The 24,799-nt window shown below is 67.2% G+C and overlaps 4 protein-coding genes across 8 annotated transcripts; 2 read left to right on the top strand and 2 right to left on the bottom strand.

Annotated features, from left to right (window-relative positions):
• The first annotated feature begins 1,037 nt into the window (after nt 1–1,037).
• LOC121082176 lies at nt 1,038–4,370 on the top strand. Of its 2 annotated transcripts, XM_040581526.1 has the most exons (4): nt 1,038–2,779; nt 2,810–3,430; nt 4,041–4,118; nt 4,256–4,370. In XM_040581526.1, exons 1-2 carry the CDS (start codon nt 1,202–1,204, stop codon nt 3,065–3,067), a joined length of 1,836 nt encoding a protein of 611 aa, XP_040437460.1. In that variant the 5' UTR covers nt 1,038–1,201; the 3' UTR covers nt 3,068–3,430; nt 4,041–4,118; nt 4,256–4,370. The 2 variants fall into 2 exon arrangements, with proteins under 2 accessions (XP_040437460.1, XP_040437459.1); XM_040581525.1 differs by having other exon boundaries at nt 1,038–3,430.
• Nucleotides 4,371–5,975: 1,605 nt separating this feature from the next.
• On the bottom strand, nt 5,976–14,080 carry CARM1 (coactivator associated arginine methyltransferase 1). The gene is made up of 16 exons (XM_040581524.1): nt 13,925–14,080; nt 11,286–11,411; nt 11,078–11,184; nt 10,877–10,981; nt 9,997–10,107; nt 9,660–9,837; nt 9,473–9,563; nt 9,251–9,332; nt 9,079–9,164; nt 8,886–8,975; nt 8,621–8,758; nt 7,827–7,916; nt 7,623–7,735; nt 7,410–7,487; nt 7,237–7,305; nt 5,976–6,207 (listed from the first exon to the last, which is right to left on the bottom strand). The coding sequence occupies exons 1-16, from the start codon at nt 14,067–14,069 to the stop codon at nt 6,071–6,073; spliced, it is 1,746 nt and encodes a 581-aa protein (XP_040437458.1). The 5' UTR covers nt 14,070–14,080; the 3' UTR covers nt 5,976–6,070.
• A 3,435-nt stretch (nt 14,081–17,515) lies between these two features.
• On the bottom strand, nt 17,516–20,752 carry CUNH19orf38 (chromosome unknown C19orf38 homolog). 4 transcript variants are annotated; one of them, XM_040581519.1, is made up of 9 exons: nt 19,865–20,752; nt 19,494–19,585; nt 19,091–19,390; nt 18,910–18,978; nt 18,728–18,814; nt 18,407–18,434; nt 18,234–18,273; nt 18,086–18,127; nt 17,516–17,974 (listed from the first exon to the last, which is right to left on the bottom strand). In XM_040581519.1, exons 2-9 carry the CDS (start codon nt 19,522–19,524, stop codon nt 17,873–17,875), a joined length of 699 nt encoding a protein of 232 aa, XP_040437453.1. In that variant the 5' UTR covers nt 19,525–19,585; nt 19,865–20,752; the 3' UTR covers nt 17,516–17,872. The 4 variants fall into 4 exon arrangements, with proteins under 4 accessions (XP_040437453.1, XP_040437455.1, XP_040437456.1 ...); XM_040581522.1 differs by having other exon boundaries at nt 17,857–17,974; nt 18,086–18,123; nt 18,229–18,273; XM_040581521.1 differs by lacking the exon at nt 18,407–18,434 and having other exon boundaries at nt 18,086–18,123; nt 18,229–18,273; nt 19,865–20,750.
• A 668-nt stretch (nt 20,753–21,420) lies between these two features.
• Nucleotides 21,421–24,793, top strand: TMED1 (transmembrane p24 trafficking protein 1; the record flags this gene model as incomplete). Its single annotated transcript, XM_040581527.1, has 4 exons — nt 21,421–21,738; nt 22,328–22,425; nt 23,077–23,287; nt 24,592–24,793. Coding segments are annotated over exons 1-4 (670 nt in total), but the record flags the coding sequence as incomplete, so codon positions are not given.
• Between the last annotated feature and the right edge of the window lie 6 nt (nt 24,794–24,799).

A 24,799-nucleotide genomic window follows, 5' to 3' on the forward strand; every position in this document is an offset into this window, starting at 1 on the left:
CCCCAGCTCCATATCGCCCCCTCCCATCTGTGCCAGGGACCCCCGGGCTGTATTGCCCCCCCCTCCCCCATACTGGGACCCCCCCCCTGCCCCCCCGTCTGTCCCAGGGACCCCCGAGCTGTATTGCCCCCCCCCTCCCCCATACTGGGACCCCCCCCGGCCCCCCCAGTCTGTGCTAGGGGCCCCTTGTCGGTATCAGCCCCCCCCCCCCTCCATACTGGGGCCCTCCCGGTCCATGTTGGGACCCCCCCAGTCCATGTCAGCCCCCCTCCCCATCTGTGTCGGACCCCCCAGTCTGTGTCAGTGACCCCTGGTCTGTATCGGGGGCCCCCCCCCTCCCCATATCGCCCCCCCCCCCCCAGGTCTGTGTTGAGCCCCCCCCCAGTCCACATCTGGGACCCCCAGTTTGCGTCAGGGCCCCCCCCAGTCTATGTTGCCCCCCCCCAGTCCATGTTAGGGGCGCCCAGTTTGTGTCAGGGCCACCTGGTCCGTTATCGGGGGGGCCCCCAGTCTGTGTTGGGGACCCCCAGTCTGTGTCAGCCCCCCCAGTACATATCGCCCCCCCTCCCGGTCTGTGTTGGACCCCCCCAGTCCACATCAGGGACCCCCAGTTTGTATCAGGGCCCCCTGGTCTGTTATCGGGTCCCCCCCCAGTCCATGTTGGGGACCCCCAGTCTGTGTCAGCCCCCCCCAGTACATATCGCCCCCACCCCCCCAGTCCACATTAGGGACCCCCAGTTTGTGTCAGGGCCCCCCCCCAATCTATGTCGACCTGCCAATCCATACTGGGGACCCCCCTGCTCCATGTTCCCCCCCCCCCCCCAGTCCGTATCGGGGCCCCCCCCCGGTCCATGTCGCCCCCCCCCCATATCGCCCCCCGACCCCGCCACTCCCCGCAGAGCCGGACGTGGCAGCTCAGCTGCGCCCCTCCCCCCCCCCCCCCGCCCATGCACGCGCCCCCCGAGGACGGCGAGCTGGGGGGGTGACGCTGACCCCCCCCCCCATCTTACTGGGGGTGCTGGGGCTCGGTGTGGCCACCCCGGCTCAGCCCCCTCCCCCCACAGCTGCTGGGTGGGCAGAGGCAGCCGCGAAGCTTCTGGACCTTCGAGTGCTACCGGCCCTTCCTCGACACCGCTACCCACCAGGTACTGGCACCAACTGGTGTCAACTGGCACCAGCCAGCATCAACCAGGGCCAACGGATGTCAACTGGCATCAACTGGTGTCAACTGGTATCAAACAACACCAACTGGTGTCAACCGGCACCAGCCAGCATTAACCAGGGCCAACGGATGTCAACTGGCATCAACTGGTGTCAACTGGTGTCAAACAACACCAACTGGTGTCAGCCAGCAGCAGCCAGCATCAACCAGTGCCAACGGATGTCAACTGGCATCAACTGGTGTCAACTGGTGTCAAACAACACCAACTGGTGTCAGCCAGCACCAGCCAGCATCAACCAGTGCCAACGGATGTCAACTGGCATCAACTGGTGTCAACTGGTGTCAAACAACACCAACTGGTGTCAGCCAGCACCAGCCAGCATCAACCAGGGCCAACGGATGTCAACTGGCATCAACTGGTGTCAACTGGTGTCAAACAACACCAACTGGTGTCAGCCAGCAGCAGCCAGCATCAACCAGGGCCAACGGATGTCAACCGGCATCAACTGGTGTCAAACAACACCAACTGGTGTCAGCCAGCACCAGCCAGCATCAACCAGTGCCAACGGATGTCAACCGGCATCAACTGGTGTCAAACAGCACCAACTGGTACCAGCCAGCATCAACCAGTGCCAACGGACGTCAACTGGCATCAACTGGTGTCAAACACCAACTGGTGTCAGCCAGCATCAACCAGTGCCAAGGGATGTCAACTGGCATCAACTGGTGTCAACTGGTGTCAAACAACACCAATTGGTGTCAGCCAGCATCAACCAGTGCCAACGGATGTCAACTGGCATCAACTGGTGTCAAACAACACCAACTGGTGTCAGCCAGCATCAACCAGCATCAACCAGTGCCAACGGATGTCAACCGGCATCAACTGGTGTCAAACAGCACCAACTGGTACCAGCCAGCATCAACCAGTGCCAACGGACGTCAACTGGCATCAACTGGTGTCAAACACCAACTGGTGTCAGCCAGCATCAACCAGTGCCAAGGGATGTCAACTGGCATCAACTGGTGTCAACTGGTGTCAAACAACACCAACTGGTGTCAGCCAGCAGCAGCCAGCATCAGCCAGTGCCAACGGATGTCAACTGGCATCAACTGGTGTCAAACAACACCAACTGGTGTCAGCCAGCACCAGCCAGCATCAACCAGTGCCAACGGATGTCAACCGGCATCAACTGGTGTCAAACAGCACCAACTGGTACCAGCCAGCATCAACCAGTGCCAACGGACGTCAACTGGCATCAACTGGTGTCAAACACCAACTGGTGTCAGCCAGCATCAACCAGTGCCAAGGGATGTCAACTGGCATCAACTGGTGTCAACTGGTGTCAAACAACACCAATTGGTGTCAGCCAGCATCAACCAGTGCCAACGGATGTCAACTGGCATCAACTGGTGTCAAACAACACCAACTGGTGTCAGCCAGCATCAACCAGTGCCAATGGATGTCAACTGGCATCAACTGGTGTCAACTGGTGTCAAACAACACCAACTGGTACCAGCCAGCATCAACCAGTGCCAATGGATGTCAACTGGCACCAGCCAGCGCCAACGGATGTCAACTGGCACCAACTGGTGTCAACCAGTGTCAAACAGCACCAACTGGTGTCAACTGGCACCAGCCAGCATCAACTGGGGTCAACTGGCACCAGCCAGCATCAACCAGTGCCAACGGATATCAACCGGCACCAACTGGAGCCAACTGGTTGTGGAGGTTCAAGCGGCACCAACTGGTCTCAACGGGCACCAACCAGTGTCAACTGGCGTCAACCAATGCCAACTGATGTTAACTGGCACCAACTGGTGCTAACTAGCATCACCCAGCGCCAACTGGTGTCAACGGGCATCAACCAGCACCAACTGGCATCAACCGATGCCAACTGGCATTAACTGGCACCAACTGGTGCCAACAAGCATCATCCAGCACCAACTGGTGTCAACCAGTGCCAAGTGGCACCAACTGGTGTCAACCGATGCCAGTTGGCGTCAACCGGCACCAACTGGTGCTAACCAGCATCATCCACCATCAACTGGTGTCAACCAGTGCCAACTGCATCAACTGGCACCAACTGGTGCCAATGGGTGTCAACCGGCACCAACTGGTGTCAACTGCTGCCAGTTGGTGCCAACTGGTGCGGCTGAGCCTCCACCATTGTCCCCAGCAGGTGCTGGAGTAGCTCACAGGCTCGGTGACGCCGCTGCCGGGGAAGAGCTTGGTGCGGCACCGTGGGCGCAATAACCCCGACCCCTACGGTGAGGGTGGGCGCAGGGGGGTCGGCATTTCAGTGGTGCCACAGTAGCGGCTCGGTGGCACCACGGTGGGGGTCTGGCAGTTTGGTGGCGCCATGGTGGGGGTTTGATGGTGCCGTGGCACCACGGTGGGGGTTTGGCAGTGCCGTGGTGCCACGGTGGAGGTTTGGTGGCACCAGTGTGGGGGTTTGGCAGCTTGGTGGCACCACGGTGGGAGTTTGGCAATTTTGTGGTGCCATGGTGGGGGTTTAGGCAGTTCAGCGGTGCTGCAGTGGGGGTTTGGTGGCACCACGGTGGGGGTTTGGCAGTGCCATGGTGCCACAGTGGAGGTTTGGTGGTTCGGTGGCACCAGTGTGGGGGTTTGGTGGTGCCATGGTGCCATGATGGGGGTTTGGTGGCACCAGTGTGGGGGTTTGGCAGTACCGCGGTGCCACAGTGGAGGTTTGGTGGCACCACGATGGGGTTTGGCAGGTCGGTGGCACCATGGTGGGGGTTCAGTGGTGCCACGGTGGGGTTTGGTGGGTCGGTGGCACCACTGTGGGGGTTTGGCGGGTTGGCAGCACCATGGTGGGGGTTCGGCGCTGACGGTGCCCACCCCCCCCCCCCTCACCAGGACCCTTCTGGACCGGTTGCCACGCTGGCTGTCGGCGGGAACCTGGCGGAGACGCGAGCAGCCCCCAGCTGCGCCACGGTGAGCTGGGGGGTCTGCGCCCCGAAACGGGGCCGGCACGGCTGGGGGGGGTGGCGGCACAGCTTGGGGGGGGGGCTGCACCCCAAAACGCTGCCAGCCCCCCCCAGCTCACCCCCAGCCCCCCTTTGCCCCCCCAGTCACCGCAGCCATCACCCCGACCTACGGGTGCCGGCGGGGTGGGGGTGGGGGGGGTCCTGCGGTGGCCCCCCCGAGACCCTCTGCGCCTACGTGCCCACTGCTGTGAGTATGGGGGGTGGGGTGGGGGGTGTCACACCACCTCTGTGCCCACCGATGTGAGTCCTGGGGGTCCTGGGGGGGCTCACACCACCTCTGCACCTACGGCTACTCCCTCTGTGCCCGTGTGCCCACCGACGTGAGTACCGGGGGTCCTGGGGGAGCTCTGGGGGGTCCTGGGGGTGACGCCGGTGTCCCCGCAGGTGCTGCGGCTGGTGCTGGCCCTGGGTTCTCAGCCATTCTTGGGGGGGGGGGGGGGGGGGGGGGGGGGGCGGCATCCCCCCCCCACCCCCCTTGGAAGGACGCGGCCCGGGCCTGTTTCTATGCAACCCCCCCGCCCCAAAATAAACCACGGGGGGTCCCCCACGCTGCGCCGACTGCTGGGTTATGGGGGGGGGGGGGGGGGTAATGGGGGGGGGGGGGCGCGGAAGGCAGGGGGGCGCGAGCCGTCGAAACCCTCCCGTTTATTGGGAACTACAGCCGGAGAAACAGCGGAACGCGCTAGTCCTACACCGGGGCCCCCCCGCCCCCCCCCCCGGCACAGGGGGGGCCCTGCCGACCCCCCCCTCCCCCAGAGGTCGGGACACGAACCGGCCGGGGACCCCCACCCCCCCACCCCCCCCGCCAGCGCTGGGGCTCGGCGCTGCCTGCCCGTGGGGGAGGGGGATGGGGCGAGGGGGGGGGGGGGATGGACACCCCCCTGCTGCCCCCCCCAGCTCCTCACATGGTGGCGGCAGACAGCGGGGGGGGGGGGGTGTGTTTAAAAAAAAAAAAAAAAAAAAAAAAAAGAACAAAATACTCAACCCCCCTGAGAAACAAAAAAACCCACCCCCCAAAAAAATCCACAAACACAAACAAACAAAAAAAAACCAACCCCCAAAAGGTCAAAACCAAACAAAAATATGGAAAGAAGCCAAAGTATCCCCCCCCAAAAAAAAAACTCACCCCCCCCAAAAAAAATTCCCGAAAATACCAACCCCCCAAACAAAAAAAGTAACCCCAACCCCCCCAAAATAAAAGACAAACCCCCCCCCCCCCAAAATAAAACTTGAGAAAAGAAACAGAAAAGCCCGGAAAATAAATAAAACCCCAGAAACCCCCAAAAATAAAACCCCCTGAAAAAAATTTAAAAAAAAAAAAAACAAAAAAACCAAAAAACCAAAACCACACACCCCCCAAAATAAACCCGAAAAAATAAACAAAACCCCCCAAAATAAAAAAAATTAAAGAAACAAAACTATCCCAAATATAAAAAAAACCCCAAAAATAAACAAAAAAAACCAAAAATAAAATTAAATCCCTAAAAAATAAAGAAAAAAAAAAAAACCAACCCAACCCCCCCCACAATTAAGAAAAAACCCAACCACCGATCAACCAAAAATCCACCAATCAACCAAAAATCCACCAAAACCCCCCAACACCCCCCCCCCCCCCAGCCCCCCCCAGCCGGGGGGCCCAGCCTGCAGCAGGAGGGTGCCCGCCCCTCCTGGGCGGCCCTGGGGGGGTGGGGGTCCCCCTGGGGGGGTCGGGGGTCCCCCTGGGTTGGGGGGGGTCCCCCAGCAGTGGGGGGTGGCAGGGGGTCCCCCTGGGGTGGGGGGGGTGGCTCCCCTGGTGGGGGGGGGATGGGAGGGCCCCCCCGCCCCCCTCAATGGGTTTTGGAGTTGGGGGGGGGGGGGTCCCTGTGGGGTGGGGGGGCGCCCCCCCGGGTGGGGGGTCCCTCAGCTGCCGTAGTGCATCGTGTTGGTGGTGATGGACATGGGGGAGGCCATGGAGATGGCCGGGCCCCCCATGGTGAACTGGCTGTTCAGGGGGTAGTGGGCGCTGGAGCCCCCCCCGCTCTGCCCGCTGGAGGAGCCTGGGGGGAGAGGGGGAGGGGGGGGGGAGGGGGGGGTCAGGGCAGGGGGCAGCGAGGGTCCCTGGGGGCGGGGAGTGGGGCTAAGGGCTTCCCAGGGAGGTCAGGGAGGGGGTCCTGGGGGTTCCCAGGGGGGTCTGGGGGGTTATGAGGGGCTGCTGGGGGGTCTGGGGGGATCCTGGGGGGGTTGTGAGGGGCTCCCGGGGGGGTTGAGGGGGGTCTGAGCAGTTCAAAGGGGTCCCAAGGGGGGTCTGGGGGGTTGTGAGGGGCTGCTGGGGGGTCTGGGGGGATCCTGGGGGGGTTGTGAGGGGCTCCCGGGGGGGTTGAGGGGGGTCTGAGCAGTTCAAAGGGGTCCCAAGGGGGGTCTGGGGGGTTGTGAGGGGCTGCTGGGGGGTCTGGGGGGATCCTGGGGGGGTTGTGAGGGGCACCCGGGGGGGGTGAGGGGGGTCTGAGCAGTTCAAAGGGGTCCCAAGGGGGGTCTGGGGGGTTGTGAGGGGCTGCTGGGGGGTCTGGGGGTTCCCCAAGGGGGTCTGGGGGGATCCCGGGGGGGGTTGTGAGGGGCTCCCACGGGGTCTGGGGGGCTCCCGGGGGGGTCTGGAGGGTTCCCAGGGCAGTTGAGGGGGGTCTGAGCAGTTCAGAGGGGTCCCAGGGGGGGTCTGGGGGTCCCAAGAGGCTCCCAGGGAGGTCAAGGTGGGTCTGGAGGGGCCCCAGGGGGGCTGATCCGGGGGTCCCAAGGGGCTCCAGGGGGGGTCTGGGGGCCTCCCGGGGGGGGGTGTCCTGGGGCATTTGAGAGGGGTCTGAGCAGGTCAGAGGGGTCCTGGGGGGTCTGGGGGTCCCAAGAGGCTCCCAGGGTGTCCTGGGGAGGTGGGGGGGGGTCCTGAGGGGGAGGTCGGGGGGGGTCCCAGGGGGGGTCTGGGGGTCCCAAGGGGCTCCTGGGGGGGGGGTGTGTCTGAGGGGCTCCCGGGGTGTCCTGGGGGAGGTCGGGGTGGCCCCAGGGGGTCCCGGGGGGAGGTCGGGGGGGTCCGTGCGTACCCTGGACGATGCCGGTGCTCATGATGGAGCCCATCCTGGAGTGAGTGTGGTTGACGATGCCAGTGTTGGCTGCGGGGGGAGGAGCAGGGTGAGGCTGGGGGCTGCTGCGCGACCCCCCCCCTCATCCCCCCAAACCCCCCCCCTCCCCCCACCCCCACCCTCCCCCCACTCACCCAAAGGAATCAGGTTGTTGTGACCCACGTTGGAGCCGCCGGCGATGACGCTGCTGAGGTCGTAGGCTGCCGGCATGCCTGCGCCACAGAGAGGGCGGGGGGGGGGCGACCCCCACCCCAAAATTAGGTTTGACACCATCCTCCCCCCCCCTCACCCCCAACCCCTACCCCGGGGGGGGTTTGGAAGCCCCCCACCCCCACCCCGGTACCCACCGGCCACCGCCATCCCCGTGCTCATGTTGTAGGTGCTGCCCGTGTTCCACATGTTCTCCGAGGGGGACGTGTAGTGGGAGCCGGGGGGGGGCGAGGGGGTCGTGCCCGTGTACCTGGGGGGGGACACACACACAGGCAGTGAGGCCCGGGGGGGGCTCTGGGGGGGTCCCCAGCCCCGCACGCCCCCCCCCCCCCCCCCCCCACCTGAAGAAGGGGTTTTTCAGGTCGAGGAGGTTGCTGGACTTGGAGCCGGTCTGGTCCACCTGGGCCACGATGCTGATGTCGTAGCTCTGTCTGGGGGGGGGGGGGGGGACAGGCTGTCAGCGCCCCCCCCCTCCCTGCGCCGGGGCGGGGGAGGGGGGACACGACCACCCAGCCCCCCAGCCCGCACCCCCCGGGGCAGCGGCAGCATTTGGGTCACGGCTGGCGCCGCCTGCGCTAAATACGGCACCGAAACTGGGGCAGGGGGTCCCCAGAGCCTGAAGTGGGGCAGGGCCCCCCCACCCAGGACCAAAGTGGGGCAGGGGGTCCCCAGAGCCTGAAGTGGGGCAGCCCCTCACCCCCCTCCCAGGACCAAAGTGGGGCAGGGGGGCCCCCCACCCAGGACCAAAGTGGGGCAGGGGGGCCCCCCACCCAGGACCAAAGTGGGGCAGGGGGGCCCCAGAGCCTGAAGTGGGGCAGCCCCTCACCCCCCTCCCAGGACCAAAGTGGGGAGGAGGCCCCCCGCCCTCCCCAAGCCCAAAATGGGGCAGGGGGACCCCCCAGAGCTCAAAGTGGGGAGGGGACCCCATGGAGATGAGCCACTGACCCCCCCCACCCCCCACCCCCACCCCAGAGCTACTCCCAGTGCCTGGGACCGCGGCAAAACCAGTTGGTGTAAGTGATGGCAAGGGCTCAGCTCTGGGGAGGGGGGCTCGGGGCCTCGGCCGCGGGGAGGGGGGCTCAGCCGTGGGGAGGGGGGCTCGGCCGTGGGGAGGGGGCCCCCCCGCGCCCCCCACCTCTTGTTGGCGATGAGGAGGCAGGTCCCTGAGAGCGTGTCGCCGGCTTTGGCGAAGAGCGGCGACTGGAAGAGGCACCGCACCTGGTACCAGTGGGTCAGCGGCTCGGTGGGGGCCGTCGAGAGCCACACCGTCATTCTAGGGGGGAAGGGGGGGGGGGGGGGAGGGGAAAAAAACCCAGAAAAAAAAAAAAAGAAACCGAAACCACCGTGAGGGGGGGAGGGGCGCAGCCCTGGCCCCCCCCCCGCCCCCCCCCCCCGCGTACATGGAGCCGATGAACGCCACGTCGAACCAGAAGGCCAAGCCGTGCACCAGCCCCGAGTGCAGCATGTGGAACTTGAAGGGGATTTCTATCCTGCGAGGCCAAAAAAGGGGCCGTTACGGGGGAGGGGCGACCCCCACCCCCACCCCCCCAACACCCTGGGGTGCCCCTTCCCCCCCCGGGGACCACCACCCACCTGTGCAAGTCGCCTTCCTTGGCTTCTAAGAAGTTCACGGTGTATTTGACCGATTTGGCCATTAAAATCCTGATATCGAAAGTGTCCTGCGGGTGGGGGGAGGGGGAGCTCAGCCACCGGGACCCCCCCCAGAGCCCCCTCCCCAGAGCTCCCCCCCCGGGGGGCCACTCACCACCACGGGCTGCCTGAAATACTCATCCACGGCCGCCCCTCGGAGCGCGGAGAGGTCGACGCCGTGGAAAGACGGTTGGTACCTGGAGGGGGGGGATGGGGCGGTGGATACGTGAGGGGTAGGGGGGGGTGGGGGGGACACACCGGGGCCGCCCCACACATTGTGGGGTAGGGGGTGGCCATCGCCCCCCCCCCCCCCCCCCCCGGCAGCGGCCGGACTCACCAGAAATTGGCCTTGGTGAACTGCTCCATGTAGAGCTGCTCGTCGGTGAACGGCGCCAAGTGGACGTCGCCGATCGTCGGGAACATATTCCCTGGAAGGGGAGGAGGGGGCGGGGAAATATGGGGAGGGGGTCTCGGTCTCTCCCCCTCCCCCCTGGCTCCTAAAACGCGGCGGGGGCGGCGCTCACCGCTGGGTTTCAGGTATTTTTTGGCGTGGAGGTAGCTCTCCAGCATGCGCTCGTTGAAGAGCATGTAGCCCATGGGCTCCGAGATGATGATGTCCACCTGCTCCGGCAGCGACACCTCCTCCACCTTCCCCGGGATCACCACGATCCGCTCCGTCAGGTTGTTACTCTTCACCAAAACCTGCCCCGGCAAAATCCGCCAACGTCCCGGCTGGTACAACACCCCCCCACCCCATCCGTGGCTACACGGAGGGAGAGCCGCGCTCCCAGCACTACTGGGATATACTGGGGTGGGATGGGATGCCCGGCAGGGGGGTTTGGCACCGCGGTGGCGGCTCACCTCCGCGTGCTGCGCCATGGTGCTGGCTTCCACCGCATAGATTTTCCTCGCCCCGGCCTGTGCCGCGAAGAAGGAGAGGATGCCGGAGCCGCAGCCGACATCCAGGACGATCTGGGAGAGGAACGGGGAGGATACGGTGAATCACCGGCACCCGCTCCGGTCCGGCTGCCGGTGCCGTCACCCCATGGCCAGGACCGGGGCGCTCTCCCTCCGGAGAGGAGGGTGAGACCCGGGGACGTCAAAATTGGGCGTCCCGAGAGGGAAAACCGAGGTGGCAGTGGGCAACCACCCCTCACCGCGGCACCGGTGGGCAACCACCCCTCACCGCGGCACACCGGCACCGGGGAAGGAACCAACTCCGGCACGTTGCTCCTGCTGGAAGCGCCGGTGCCGGCACAGGCAGAACCAGCCCCGGTGGCAGCGGGACCCGGCTGCGGCGTTATCCCACCTTGGCGCTACGCTGAATCGTGCCGGGAGCTGCGGCAGCACCACCGGCTCGGCCCTGGCTGCTTCCCAGGACCGCGGGGGAGAACGGGATTAAAAGTGCCGCGGCCGAGCAGCACCTGAGCGCCCAAATCCTCTTTGATCCTATATATAACCCCCCCGGGTAGGGGGGTCGGCGGCGCGGGGAGCCGGCTGCGCCCCGGTGCCGGCACCGCACGGCTCTCGCCCAGCCCGCTGGTTCTGCCGGTGTTAAAAACCCAACCACGAGGCCGGAGATGAGGAGAAAATTGGGGGGAAAAACCAAACCGAGGCGCCTCGTCCCGCTCCGGCGCTGAATTCACGGCCCAGACCCGGAGCGGGACACCGAAAGGAGGCGGCTTTCACCAAACCCACCAAACCCAGCGGTGCGGTGGGGGAGGGGAGGCGCCGGGCTGACCTTGTCCTTGAAGTCGCTGTGGTTCTGCAGGATGGCGCGCTGGTAGGTGCCCGTCCGGACGTAATCCTGCATCATGTTCTGCTGCTGCGACAGGTACCCGTAGAACTGCGGGGGCACGGAGCGACGCCGGCGTCACCGGCAACGCCGCGGCCGGCAACCGGCACCCCCCCAGTGCTGGGGGATGGGGTGGCAGCCCCTCACCTGGAAATACTGCACGGCCGACGACTCCTCCGTCCGCTCGCTGAACACCGAGCGCTCCGTGTTGTGGCCGCGGCAGTTTTTCAGGATGTTATAAAAGGAACAGAAATCTGGGAAAAAGAGGGGTCGGGGGGGGGGGGGGTTAGGGGGGGTCGGGGGGGGTCCCAGTAAAGCCGAACGCTGCCGGGGAGGGGGGGGGATGGACACGCACCGGTGGGGGTGGCGAACTGGACGAGGACGCTGTTGCAGCCCAGCGTGATGATGAAGGACTGTTTGCCCACGCGGCTGCACTCGGTCTCCCGCGACACCGAGCACTTGAACACGCAGACGTCTTCATCTGGGGGGGGCGGGGGGACGGGGGGGGATAAAAAATGGGGAGGGGGGGGAGAAAACGGGGAAGGGGGGAGAAAACGGGGAAAGGGGGAGAAAAGAGGGGGGGGTTAGAGCCAGGTAGCCCCCCCCACACCAGCCCCACTGGACCCTGCTGCCCGTGTGCTGCGCTGGCGAGGCTCAGCCCAAACCTGCGCCCATCGCAGCGATGCTGAGCCCTCGTTAGGCTAATTAACCACCGTTAGGCTAATTAACCACCGTGGCGTTGGGGGGACATGCACAGCCCCCCCCTCCCCTCCCCAGCGTGGCTGAGGGGGGGTCCCGGCACTGCCAGAACCGCGGGTGGGTGCCACAGCGATGGCACAGCGCAGGGAGGTGGCACCAGGAACCCGTGGCCAAACCGGCAGCGGCACCGGCCACTGCGGCCACCGCGGCCACCGCACCGGTGCCTCGTTAGCCGCCTCGAAGCCGGTAATTAGCGGCTCCAGCCCCTCCCATGGCGCCCCGAATGAGCCGCTGCGGCAAAACCTGGTTTTCCCCAGCATCCCTCGCCACGCCGCCGGCACATCGCTGTTCCCCGCCAGCCACGCGGCGCGTTCGGCCGCCCGGGTAATTAGCAATGGGGGGAGGGGGGGGGGATTAATGAGGCGGGGGGCTGCCAGCCCCAAAAGGGGGAGGCCACCCGTAGGGCCGCGAGCCCGGCGTTGGCAAAGCCACGAAATGCAAATCGCGGCGTTAATCAGGCTGGCGGCGCGGCCGCGCTCTTTGTGGCGAGAGAAAAGCGGCGGCAGATGCGGCCGCCCCGGTGCTGAAAAGGCGGCGAGACCCCCGGTGAGACCCCCCGACTCCCGGCCACACAAAGGCTCTACCGGCCGGGGCCGGGGGGGGGGGGGCGGCTGCCGCGGTGCCGAGGGTCGGTGCCTCACGGGCACGAGGACGGCGCCCGCCAAAACGCCGAACGCCGGCGGCTCCGCGCGAAGCTCCGGGGGGTCCCGGCTGAAGCGCCGCGAAGCTCCGGCCAAACGTGCCTCAGTTTCCCCTCCCCCTCACCGGCACCAGTGAGGAAGCGCCGGGCTCGGTGCCGCCGTTCCGTCCCGGTACCGGTGGTGAGGGCTCTTCCAAAGCCGCCGCACCGCACCTTAATGAGTTGCGCCAATTAATTTCCCCCGAGCGGTTCGTTAGGCGGGAGGGAAGCGGGTCAGGGGTCCCCCGCCGGGAAGGGGCGGCAGCACCGCGCGGCACCGGCACGTCCGGCGGCTTCACCAGCGGCCACCGGATTTGGGAAAGGGGGGAAAAAAACCCCAAAAAGGCAAGAAAAAAAAAAAAACACAAAAAAACCCCCAAAAGTCACCCAAATCTGGTGCCCAGACAAAGAAAACGGCTTCGACATCGCGGCAGCTGCTGGGAGAGACCCCCCGGACCCCCCCCCTCCGTTAGTGACCCCCCCGGGGACGGGGCGGCCGCGGCAGTGCCTGGAAAGTCACCGAATTCCGGCTATTTTGGGAAAAGCTGGGGGGGGGGACGGGGGGACAGGATTCATCTTTCCACAGCCACCACCGGGGGAGACCCCCCCCCCTCCTGGCTGAGCCCCCCCCCCAGCTGCTGCTGCCCCCCTCACAGGGGCCCACCGGCCCCCAACCCCCCCCCCCCCCCCCCAGCACCCCCTCAGCTGCCCTGGCCCCCCAGGTCATCCCCCCCCAGGTGCTCCCCTCCCCCATCCTTTCCAGCCCCATACCCCCCCCCCCCAAGGCCTCCTGAGCCCCCCATGCCCCTCCCCCATCTAAACCCCATGCTCCCAGCCCCCCACCCTCTTCTGCCCCCCCTCCCCCCACCCCAGCAGTCTAAACCCCTGGTCCCCCACAGCCCCCCTCCCCCCGATTGAGACCCTCTCAGCCCCACATGCCCCCCCCAAGCCTAGACTGAGACCCCCCCCAGCCCCACACACGCCCTACAGACACCCCCAGCCCCGCAAGCCCCCCACCCCAGCGCCCCCCCCACCCCTCACCCCCAAGCCCAGCCCCCCCCATCAGGCCTAGCCCCCAGCCCCACATCCCTGGGCCTAGCCCCTCCAAGGCCTCAGCCCCCCCAGAACCCCCAACCCCTGCCCCCCTCCATCCCTACCCCCCAGCCCCATGGCCCCCCCCAGGCAACACCCCCCCTCCCCCGGCTCCCCGCCCCCCCAGGCCTAGCCCCAAGCCCCACAGCCCCCGCCCCACACCCCCTCCAGGCCTAGCCCCTAGCCCCCAGCCCCACACCCCTCAGGCCTAGCCCCCAGCCCCACGCCCCCCCCCAGGCCTAGCCCCAAGCCCCACGCCCAAGCCCCCAGCCCCTCGCCCCCAGGCCTAGCCCCCAGCCCCACGCCCCCCCGGCTCCCCACCCCCCAGGCCTAGCCCCCAGCCCCACGGATCCCCCAGGCCTAGCCCCCGGCCCCACGCCCCGCCGGCTCCCCGCCCCCCAGGCCTAGCCCCCGGCCCCCGCCCCCAGCCCCCCGCCCCCCGGGCCCGGCCCCCCCGCACTCACGGCCGTAGAGCGCCAGCCCGGCGCTGTCGGGGCCGGTGCGGACCTCGAGGCGCAGCGGCTGCTGCTCCTGGTGCCGCTGGATCTCGCCGTTGGCGTCCCCGATGGTGAGGAGCCGCACGCCGGGGAACACCGACACCGCGGCCATCTTGGACCGCCGCCGCCCCGCCCGCGCCGCGCGCCACGCCCCGCCCCCCGCCCCAGCGCGCCCCCTGCCGCCCGGCGGCCGCACCGCGGGGGGCGGGGCCGCGGAGGGGGCGGGGCCGAGGAGGGCGACCGGGACCGGCATCGGGGATCGAGGATCGGGATCAGAACCGGCATCGGGGACCGAGATCGGGGATCAGGATCGGGACCGGGACCAGGGATCAGGACCAGAACCAGCATCAGGGACCGGGATCGGGGATGGGACCGGCACCAGGGAGCGGGGATCAGGACCGGGACCGGGATCGGGGGTGGGACCGGCACCAGGGAGCGGGATCAGGACCGGGACCGGGATCGGGGATGGGACCGGCACCAGGGATCGGAGATCGGGACCGGGATCGGGGATGGGACCGGCACCAGGGAGCGGGGATCAGGACCGGGATCGGGGATTGGACCGGCACCAGGGAGCGGGGATCAGGACCGGGACCGGGATCGGGGATGGGACCGGCACCAGGGAGCGGGGATCAGGACCGGGACCGGGATCGGGGATGGGACCGGCACCAGGGAGCGGGGATCAGGACCGGGATCGGGGATGGGACCGGCACCAGGGAGCGGGGATCAGGACCGGGACCGGGATCGGGGATGGGACCGGCACCAGGGAGCGGGGATCAGGACCGGGACCGGGATCGGGGGTGGGACCGGCACCAGGGAGCGGGATCAGGACCGGGACCGGGATCGGGGGTGGGACCGGCACCAGGGAGCGGGGATCAGGACCGGGACCGGGCTCGGGGATGGGACCGGCACCAGGGAGCGGGGATCAGGACCGGGACCGGGATCGGGGATGGGACCGGCACCAGGGAGCGGGGATCAGGACCGGGACCGGGATCGGGGATGGGACTGGCACCAGGGAGTGGGGATCAGGACCGGGACCGGGATCGGGGATGGGACCGGCACCAGGGAGCGGGGATCAGGACCGGGACCGGGATCGGGGATGGGACCGGCACCAGGGAGCGGGGATCAGGACCGGGATCGGGGAAGGGACCGGCACCAGGGAGCGGGGATCAGGACCGGGACCGGGATCGGGGATGGGACCGGCACCAGGGAGCGGGGATCAGGACCGGGACCGGGATCGGGGATGGGACCGGCACCAGGGAGCGGGGATCAGGACCGGGACCGGGGATGGGACCGGCACCAGGGAGCGGGGATCAGGACCGGGACCGGGATCGGGGATGGGACCGGCACCAGGGAGCGGGGATCAGGACCGGGACCGGGATCGGGGGTGGGACCGGCACCAGGGAGCGGGATCAGGACCGGGACCGGGATCGGGGGTGGGACCGGCACCAGGGAGCGGGGATCAGGACCGGGACCGGGATCGGGGGTGGGACCGGCACCAGGGAGCGGGGATCAGGACCGGGACCGGGATCGGGGATGGGACCGGCACCAGGGAGCGGGGATCAGGACCGGGACCGGGATCGGGGGTGGGACCGGCACCAGGGAGCGGGGATCAGGACCGGGACCGGGATCGGGGATGGGACCGGCACCAGGGAGCGGGGATCAGGACCGGGACCGGGATCGGGGATGGGACTGGCACCAGGGAGCGGGGATCAGGACCGGGACCGGGATCGGGGATGGGACCGGCACCAGGGAGCGGGGATCAGGACCGGGACCAGGATCAGAACCGGCACCAGGGACCAAGATCGGGGATCAGGACCGGGGACCGGGGGTCGGGACCGGAATCGAGATCAGAACCAGCATCAAGGACCGTGATCGGGGATCAGGATTGGGACCGGGATCGGGGATGGGACCCGCACCAGGGATCAGGGATCAGGACCGGGACCGGAATCAGGATCAGAATCGGCACCAGGGACCAAGATCAGGGATCAGGACCAGGGACCGGGACCAGGGATGGGACCGGGATCAGGGATGGGGATCAGGACCAGCATCAGGGATTGGGATCGGGGACGGCAATTGGGACCCACATTGGGATCGGGACCAGCATCAGGGATTGGGGACAGCAATTGGGACCCACATCGGGATCGAGACTGGCATCAGGGATCAGGAATGGCGATCGGGACCGGCATCTAGATCAGAACCGGCATCAGGGACCGAGATCAGGAATGGGAACAACACCAGGGATCGGGATCAGGGACGGCGACTGGGACCTGCATCGGGATCCAGACTGGCATCAGGGATCAGGAATGGCGATCGGGGCCGGCATCTAGATCAGAACCGGCATCAGAGACCGAGATCAGGGATGGGAACAGCACCAGGGATCGCGGATTGAGGACCGGAACTGGCACCAGGGATCGGGATCAGGGACGGTGACTGGGACCTGCATCGGGATCCAGACTGGCATCAGGGATCAGGGATCGGGGGTGGTGATTGGGACTGGCATCGGGATCAAGACCAGCATCAGGGATCGGGAATGGCGATCAGGACCGGCATCAGGGATTGAGGAACAGGACTGGGGATCAGGGACTGGGGTTGGCATCAGGGACCGAGGATGGGGATCAGGATCAGGACCAGGATCAGAATGGAGACCGGGATCGGGGATGGCATCAGGGATCAGGGACGGGACTGGGGATGTGAGGCAGCGTCGGGATCGGGACTGGAACCAGCACCAGGGATCTAGACAGGCATCACAGATCAGGCCTGGGGTTGGAACTGGGATCTGGGATTGGGATCAGGACGAGGATTGGGGGCTAGGTCTAGAACGTGGACCAGGACCAGAATTAGGACTGGGATCTAGAACTGGGAATCAGGATCAGGACCGGGGATTGGGGTTGGGATCGGGATCAGGGATTGGCACCAGAACCGTGACTGGAATTGGGGATCAGGACTGGGATCAGGACCGGGACTGGGGATTGGGACTGGAACCAAGACTGGGACTGGGGACCAGCACCACGACCAGGGATCGGGACTGGAACCAGAATCATGGATCAGGACCAGGATCTGGGACCAGGGATCAGGGACCGGGATCGTTATCAGGGGCTGGGGAACAGGAACCTGGATCAGGGACCGGCTCAGGGCAAAGGGCACTGGAGAGCGGCACCGGGCATTGCCACCGGCACCGGGCACTACCACCGGGCATTGCCACCAGCACCAAGCACTGCCACCAGCACCGGACACCAGCACCGGGCATTGCCACCGGGCACTGCCACCAGCACCGGGCACCAGCACTGGGCACTGCCACCAGGACCGGGCACTACCACCGGCACCGGGCACCAGCACCGGGCACTACCACTGGCACCGGGCACTGCCACCAGCACCGGAGACCGGCACCAGGCACTGCCACCGGCACTGGGCACTGGCACTAGGGACCAGCACTGGGCACTGGCAGTGGGCACTGCCACCGGCACCGGGGACCAGCACCCGCACCACCACCGGGCAGAGACAGCACCGGGTAACGGGCAGCACCGGGCCACGCACACGGGGGGCCACGGCACCACAGCCTGCGCCAAACACCTTTATTGTAACCGGAGCCAGCTCCGGCGGTGGCAGAGCCGCCCTGGCACAGAGGTCCCGCACCTTGGGGTGCCCAGGCGGCCTCCCCGGGGCGCTGGGGCGAGGAGGAGGAGAGTCCGTTACCGGCACCAGTGCAGCCGTGGCACCCGTGCCGGGGGTCTCACAGGGAGCTCCGGGAAGCCCCCGGCACATCCCCCAGGCGGCGGGGTGCCACGACGTGCCGGCGCTTGGCCAAACTTGCCTCGCTGGCGGCGCTGGTGCTGGGGGCTCCTCGTGCTACCCGGCAAACGGCGGGGTGGGCTCCGGTGCCGCGGGGGGCACCGGCAGAGCTGGCACTACCGGGGCTCACGCCAAAGACCTGAAGGTGCTGAGGTGGGGGGACAGCGGGGGGGACGGCCGGGGGTCTCTCTGTGGGGCTGCGGCGCTGCCGGCTCCCGGCTGCGTGTTCTTGTAGGGAGGGGGGCTGGGTGAGCCCGTGCCCAGCCGGCACCGCTGCGGCGAGCGGGAGACCCCAACCCCCCGGGTGGGTGCGGGGACCCCCCAGCTGCCCCCACTCACCAGCCCGATGGCGTAGGCGCAGTTGTCATAGGAAAGCTCTGCAGAGAGAAAGAAGGAGGGGGGGCGAGTTTAGGGGGCTGGGGGCAGTGGTGGCACCGGCTGGCAAGGGGGCACGGCGCCGGCACGGGGGTCCCGGGCCTTACCCGTGGGGGGGGCACCGCGTTTCCGTCCAGCAAGACGCCTCCTGCCTGCAAAAACAGAGCTGGTGGCGGCGCGGCGGAGGCAGCGGGGAGCCGGACGCCGCGGCTTGGCCAAGGGGGTCCCGCCAGGGGTCCCGGGGGGCGGTTTAGCCACGGGGGTGCCGGCTCCGGCTGCTCTCACCTCTTTGCCCGCTGCCTCCTGGCCTCGACTGGCGAGAGAGAAAAGAGCCGGGCTCAGGCGCGGAGGGCGGCCGGAGCCGCGCGGTGACACCGGGGGGGGACCCAGTGGGTGCCTTAAACCCAGATCTCCCCAAACCACAACCCCCCGGGGGGCTCCTGCCACTGGTGACGTGGGAAGGGACCCACCCGCTGGCACCGGTACCGGCACGCTCATCCCCGAGGCGGCACCAAACCGTGTGCCGTGCCAGCAGGGAGCTCCGAGGTGCTGATCCCCGTCGGCACCACCGGCACGCTCGTGTGACAGCACCAGCAGCCCACCTACCTCGCCAGGCCACCACCGCCGCCACCACCAGCACCACCAGCACCAGGCCAGCCACGCTGACGGCAACTGGGAGAATCCAGGAGCCATCTGGAAGAGAGAACAGGGGGGTCACCGGCAGGTGGACCCCCGGGTTGACCGGGAACCAGCCACTGGTGCTGCCGGCGGGTGCCCCATGCCGGTACCTTGCCGCAGAGTCGTGGTGGTGGGCAGGGGCCAGGCGGTGGGGGGATGGCAAGCGCCATCGCTCGAGGCTGGGGAGAAAGATCCCGGGTTTGAGGGGGCGGCGGGTGCGGGACCCCCCCAGGACTGCGGGGAGGGGGCTGCGGGGAGGGGGCTGCCCCCCGTGGCACCGCGCTGCCGTACCATCCACCACGATCTCCATGCTGAACGCCGACACCTGCCAGGCGCTGCCGTTATAGCTCCGGTACCGGCACCGGTAGCACTGGGAGGTTGTGGTGGCCTCATCCAGGGTGAAATCAACCTTGTGCTGGCCCGGCTGAGCACTGACGCTCTGCACCGGCACACCGGCGCCTGCCGCGAACAGCTCGAAGGTACTGCCGGTGTAGCCACGCGGGGCGAAGCAGCTGATTTTCAGGGGACCCCCGTCCTGTTGGGAGAGGAGCCCGAGCGGCGGCGGAGCGAGCCCCGGCGCTGCCACGGCGCCTGCCGGAGGGGGACATGTGGTGAGCGCGGCGCTGGAGCTGACCTCGAGCAGAAAATCCGGCTCGGCCAAGCCAAACTCAAGCGGAGGCGAGGAAGACGTTACCTGCCAGGAGGAGGAAGCACGGCAGCCTCATCCTCCGGTGGGCGCGGGACAGGGACGACGGCACGGTCCAGACCCCAGGAGGGAGCTCGGTGCTGCGGGGGGAAAAAATAAAAAAAAAATAAAAAAAAAAAAAAAAAGAGGATTTTGCCGAGGATGAAGTTTCACCATCCAGGAAGGAAGCGGCAGGCGGCTGCTTCTTCCCCCTTGCACAAAAAAAAAAAGGGTTTTTCCACTCAGTGCCCGGAGTTGGGGTTGTGACACCGGCTCCTGGCACTGCCCGCTCAGCGCCAGCTCATTAAAAAAGTGGCGTAACGAGGGTGTGACCAAGCACCGCCCCCCGCCCCCCCCCCCCCCAAGGTTGGGACCCTCACCACAGTCCCCACGGGGTCAGACGCCTTCATGCAGCGGGTCTGCGGCACGGCCGGCTCGGCGGGGATCGCTTCGCCTGGTGACAGATCCAGGGGATCCCAGGGATCTGGCTGCGGCACCGTTGCACCAGGAGGCGGCTGTGCCTGGGCTGGGGAGCAGCCCTGCACCCCAACAGTGGTGGGGGCTGCCCCCCTCCAGCCCCCCAAGGCATCCCAGACACCCCATAGCACCAAAATCTGCCCCCAGGGCCCCCCAAACTGCCTCAGGGCCCCCCAAATCCACCCCTAACCACCAAAATCTGCCCCCAGGGCCCCAAAACATGCCTCAGGGGCCCCCCAAATCCACCCCTAAGCACCAAAATCTGCCCCCAGGGCCACCCAATCTGCCCTCAGGAGCCCCCAAATCTGCCCCAGGGCCCCCCAAACTGCCCCAGGCCCCCCCCCAATCTGGCCCTAAGCACCAAAATCTGCCCCAGAGCTCCTCCAAACTGTCTCAGGGGCCCCCATATCTGCCCCTAAGCACCAGAATATACCCCAGGACACCTCAGATGTGCCTCTAAGCACCAAAATCTGTCCCAGGGCCCCTCAAATCTGCCCCTGAGCACCAAAATTTGCTCCAGGGGCCCCCAAATCTGTCCCTAAGTACTAAAATCTGCCCCCAAATCTGTCCCAAGGCCCCTCAGATTTGCCCCTAATCACTGAAATGTGACCCGGGGATCCCCAAATCTGCCTCAAGGGCCCCCAGATCTGTCCCAGGACCCCCAGATCTGCCCTGGGTCCCACTCAGTCTGGACCAGGAGCCCCCAAATCTGGGCCAAGGGCCCCCAGATCTGCTTTAGGGTTCCCCAGGAGCCCCCAGATCTGCCCCAGGGCCCCCCAAACTGCCCCAGGACCCCCCAGATCTGCCCCAGGAGCCCCCAGACCGCTCCAGGGTCCTCTAAATTTGGACCAGGAGCCCCCAAATCTGGGCCAAGGGCCCCCAGATCTGCTTTAGGGTTCCCCAGGAGCCCCCAGATCTGCCCCAGGGCCCCCCAAACTGCCCCAGCCCCCCCCCAGATCTGCCCCAGGAGCCCCCAAACCACTCCAGGGCCCACCAAACAGCCCCAGGGTCCTCTTAAACTGCCCCAGGCCCCCCCAGATCTGGGCCAGGAGCCTCCAGATCTGCTTTAGGGTTCCCCAAATGGCCCCAGGACCCCCCAGATCTGCCCCAGGAGCCCCCAAACCGCTCCAGGGTCCTCTAAACCTGGGCCAGGAGCCCCCAAATCTGCCCCAGGCCCCCCAAATAAGCCCCAGGGTACTTTTAAACTGCCCCAGGGCCCCTCAAATCTGGACCAGGAGCACCCAAACTGCCCCAGACCCCCAGATGCGCAACAACATCCCCCCCCCTCGGCCCCAGGCCGCCGCGCGGTGCATTGTGGGAGCCTGGCTCCCCTCAGCCCCTTCCCTCCGCGCTGAGGCGGGACGAGGAGGGGGCGGGCCATGCGCGGCGCCGACCAATGAGAAGCCTGAATGCGAGGCGCCGGGAAGGAGCGGCCAATTAGCGCCGGGAATGCCGGGAGGGGCGGGGCTAAGCGGCGGCGCCCGATCTTGCGGGCTGGCCGAGGCGCTGCCTGAAGGCCCCGTGGCGCCTCTCCCGCCTCAGGCACCCGGCGCGGCCACCCCCGGCGCGGGGCCCTGCGGGCGAGGGGCGGGGCCTGTCTTAAAGGGGCCGCGGGGCGATGGCGGCGCGGTGGCTGTGGCTGCTGTGGCTGTGGGCCGGGCCCGCCGCCGCCCCGCCGCCGCCCGACGCCGAAGTGACGTTCGTGCTGCCCGCCGGCCGCCGCGAGTGCTTCTACCAGGGCGCGCCCGGCAACGCCTCGCTGGAGGCCGAGTACCAGGTACCGGGGCGGGGCCTGGGGCAGGGCCGGGGGGCGGGGAATGGACAGGGCGGGGCCTGGGCCGGGGCCGGGGGGCGGGGTCAGGGGGGCCGGTATCGGAGACTGGGATGGGGGCGGGGACTGGGATGGGGGGCGTGGTCAGGGGGGCGGTATCGGAGACCGGGATGGGGGCGTGGTCAGGGGGGCGGTATCGGAGACTGGGATGGAGGCGGGGGCTGGGTTGGGGGCGTGGTCAGGGGGGCGATATCGGGTACTGGACGGAGACTGAACGGGGGCGTGGTCGGGACGGGGACTGGGCCGGTGCGGGGGCGGGGTCAGTGGGGCCAGGCCTGGGCCGGTACCGGAGACCTGGGCTGGGGGGCGGGGTCAGGTGAGCCGGTACCGGGGCGGGGCCTGGGGGGCGCTGCCGCGGGGCGGGGCCTGCGACGGTACCGGGGGCGGGGACTGGGCCAGGGGGCGGGGCCAGGGGGGCAGTACCGGGGATGGGATGTCCCGGTACCGAGGGGGGGGCTGGGCTGGGGGTCCTGGCTGGGGGGAGTCCCTGCCGGGGGTTCCCGGTACCCCGGTGCCACCCAGCACCCCCCCGCAGGTGATCGGGGGCGCGGGGCTGGACGTGGATTTCTCCCTGGAGAGCCCCTCGGGGCGGCTGCTGGTCAGCGAGCGGCGGCGCTCGGACGGCGCCCACACGTGAGCACGGGCCGGTCCCGGCCCCAGCCCCCCCGGTCCCATCCCCCCCATCCCCATCCCCCCCATCCCCGTCCCCATCCATCCCTTGGCTGTCCCCATCCCTGTCCCTGTCCCCCTATCCCCCTGTCCCCAGCCCTGTCCCCAGCCCCCCAGCCCTGTCCCCCCAGCCCTGTCCCTCCATCCCCCCGTAACTGTCCCCATCCCTGTCCCCATGTCTCTGTCCCCATCCCTCCGTCCCCCCATCCCCGTCCCCCCATCCCCGTCCGTGTCCCCCCATCCCTGTCTTCACCTCAGTCCCACCCCATCTTGGGTTGTCCCCGTCCCCATCCCTGTCCCTGCCCCCAGCCCATCCCATGCATGTCCCCATCCCTTGTCCCAGTCCCTTGTCCCCGTCCCTGTCCCCATCTCCCCATCCCTGTCCCCATCCCTAGCCCTGCCCCCGGCCCATCCCCTCCCCGTCCCCCCATCCCCATCCCTATCCCGATCCCTGCCCGTGGCCCATCCCATCCATGTCCCCGTCCCCCCCATCCCCATCCCCCCATCCCTGTCCCCATCCCTGTCTTCATCCCTGTCCCTGCCCAGCCTGTGCCACCCCCTGCCCATCCCCCCACCGCCCCCCACCGCTGACCACGCTCTCCCCTCCCCCCGCAGCGTGGAGCCCACCGAGGCTGGTGACTACAAGCTTTGCTTCGACAACTCCTTCAGCACCATCTCGGAGAAGCTGGTGTTCTTCGAGCTCATCTTCGACAGCGCCCAGGAGGACGATGAGGACGAGGAGGAGGAGGAGGGGGAGGAAGGCGACGGGTGGCTGCAGGCGGCGCAGCCCGAGGACGCGCTGGACGTCAAGATCGAGGACATCAAGGTGGGGAGGGGGACTCCCAAGGGACCCCCGGGGTGTGAGGAGGGTGAGACGCCCGCCAGCCCCTAGGCTGTGGTCAGACTCGATCCTAAAGGATCTTTTTAAATCCAAATTATTCTCTGGTCCCATCCGGCGCTGGATCTTCGGCACAGGAATGAGCTGGTGCCACTGGCACTGAAGGGTGGGCTGGGGGTGTGTGTCAGGGGGTCCCAGCGTGGCTCATCCTGCTCCATCCCCCAGGCTGTGGTCAGACTTGATCCTAAAGGATCTTTTCAAATCCAAGTTATTCTCTGGTCCCATCTAGTGCTGGATCCTCGGCGCGGAAGTGAGCTGGTGCCACTGGGATTGAAGGCTGGGCTGGGTGGGGGGTGCTGGGGGGTCCCAACACAGCTCATCCTGCCCCATCCCCCAGGTTGTGGTCAGACTTGATCCTAAAGGATCTTTTCAAATCCACATTATTCTCTGGTCCCATCTAGTGCTGGATCCTCGGTGTGGGAGTGAGCTGGTGCCACTGGGATCGAAGGCTGGGCTGGGTGGGGGGTGTCGGGGGGTTCCAGCAAGACTCAGCCTGCCCCATTCCCCCATCCCCCAGGTTGTGGTCAGACCCGATCCTAAAGGATCTTATTAAATCCAAATTATCATCTGGTCTCATCTGATGCTGGGTCCTCAGCACAAGAATGAGCTGGTGCCACTGGGATTGAAGGCTGGGCTGGGTGGGGGGTGTCGGGGGGTTCCAGCGTGGCTCATCCTGCTCCATCCCCCAGGCTGTGATCAGACTTGATCCTAAAGGATCTTTTCAAATCCAGATTATTCTCTGGTCTCATCTGATGCTGGGTCCTCAGCACAAGAATGAGCTGGTGCCGCTGGGATCGAAGGCTGGGCTGGGTGGGGGGTGTCGGGGGGTTCCAGCACAACTCAGCCTGCCCCATCCCCCCATCCCCCAGGCTGTGGTCAGACCCGATCCTAAAGGATCTTTTTAAATCCACATTATTCTCTGGTCCCATCTAGTGCTGGATCCTTGGCGCGGGAGTGAGCTGGTGCCACTGGGATTGAAGGCTGGGCTGGGTGGGGGGTGCTGGGGGGTCCCAACACAGCTCATCCTGCCCCATCCCCCAGGTTGTGGTCAGACCCGATCCTAAAGGATCTTTTCAAATCCAAATTATTCTCTGGTCCCATCCAGCGCTGGATCCTCGGCGCGGGAGTGAGCTGGTGCCACCGGCACTGAAGGCTGGGCTGGGTGGGGGGTGGTGGGGGGTTCCAGCACGACTCACTCTTCCCCCTCCCCCCCTCCCCTCCCCCCCTCCCAGGAATCCATCGAGACCATGCGGAGCCGCCTGGAGCGCAGCATCCAGATGCAGACGCTGCTTCGAGCCTTCGAGGCGCGGGACCGCAACCTGCAGGAGAACAACCTGGCCCGCGTCAACTTCTGGTCGCGGTTGAACCTGGCGCTGCTGGGGCTGGTGGCCGTGCTGCAGGTGGCCCTGCTCAAGGGGCTCTTCCAGGACAAGCGCCCGC

The sequence above is a fragment of the Falco naumanni genome, unplaced genomic scaffold, assembly GCF_017639655.2.
Source record: "Falco naumanni isolate bFalNau1 unplaced genomic scaffold, bFalNau1.pat scaffold_391_arrow_pat_ctg1, whole genome shotgun sequence".
NCBI classification, from domain to species: Eukaryota; Metazoa; Chordata; class Aves; order Falconiformes; family Falconidae; genus Falco; species Falco naumanni.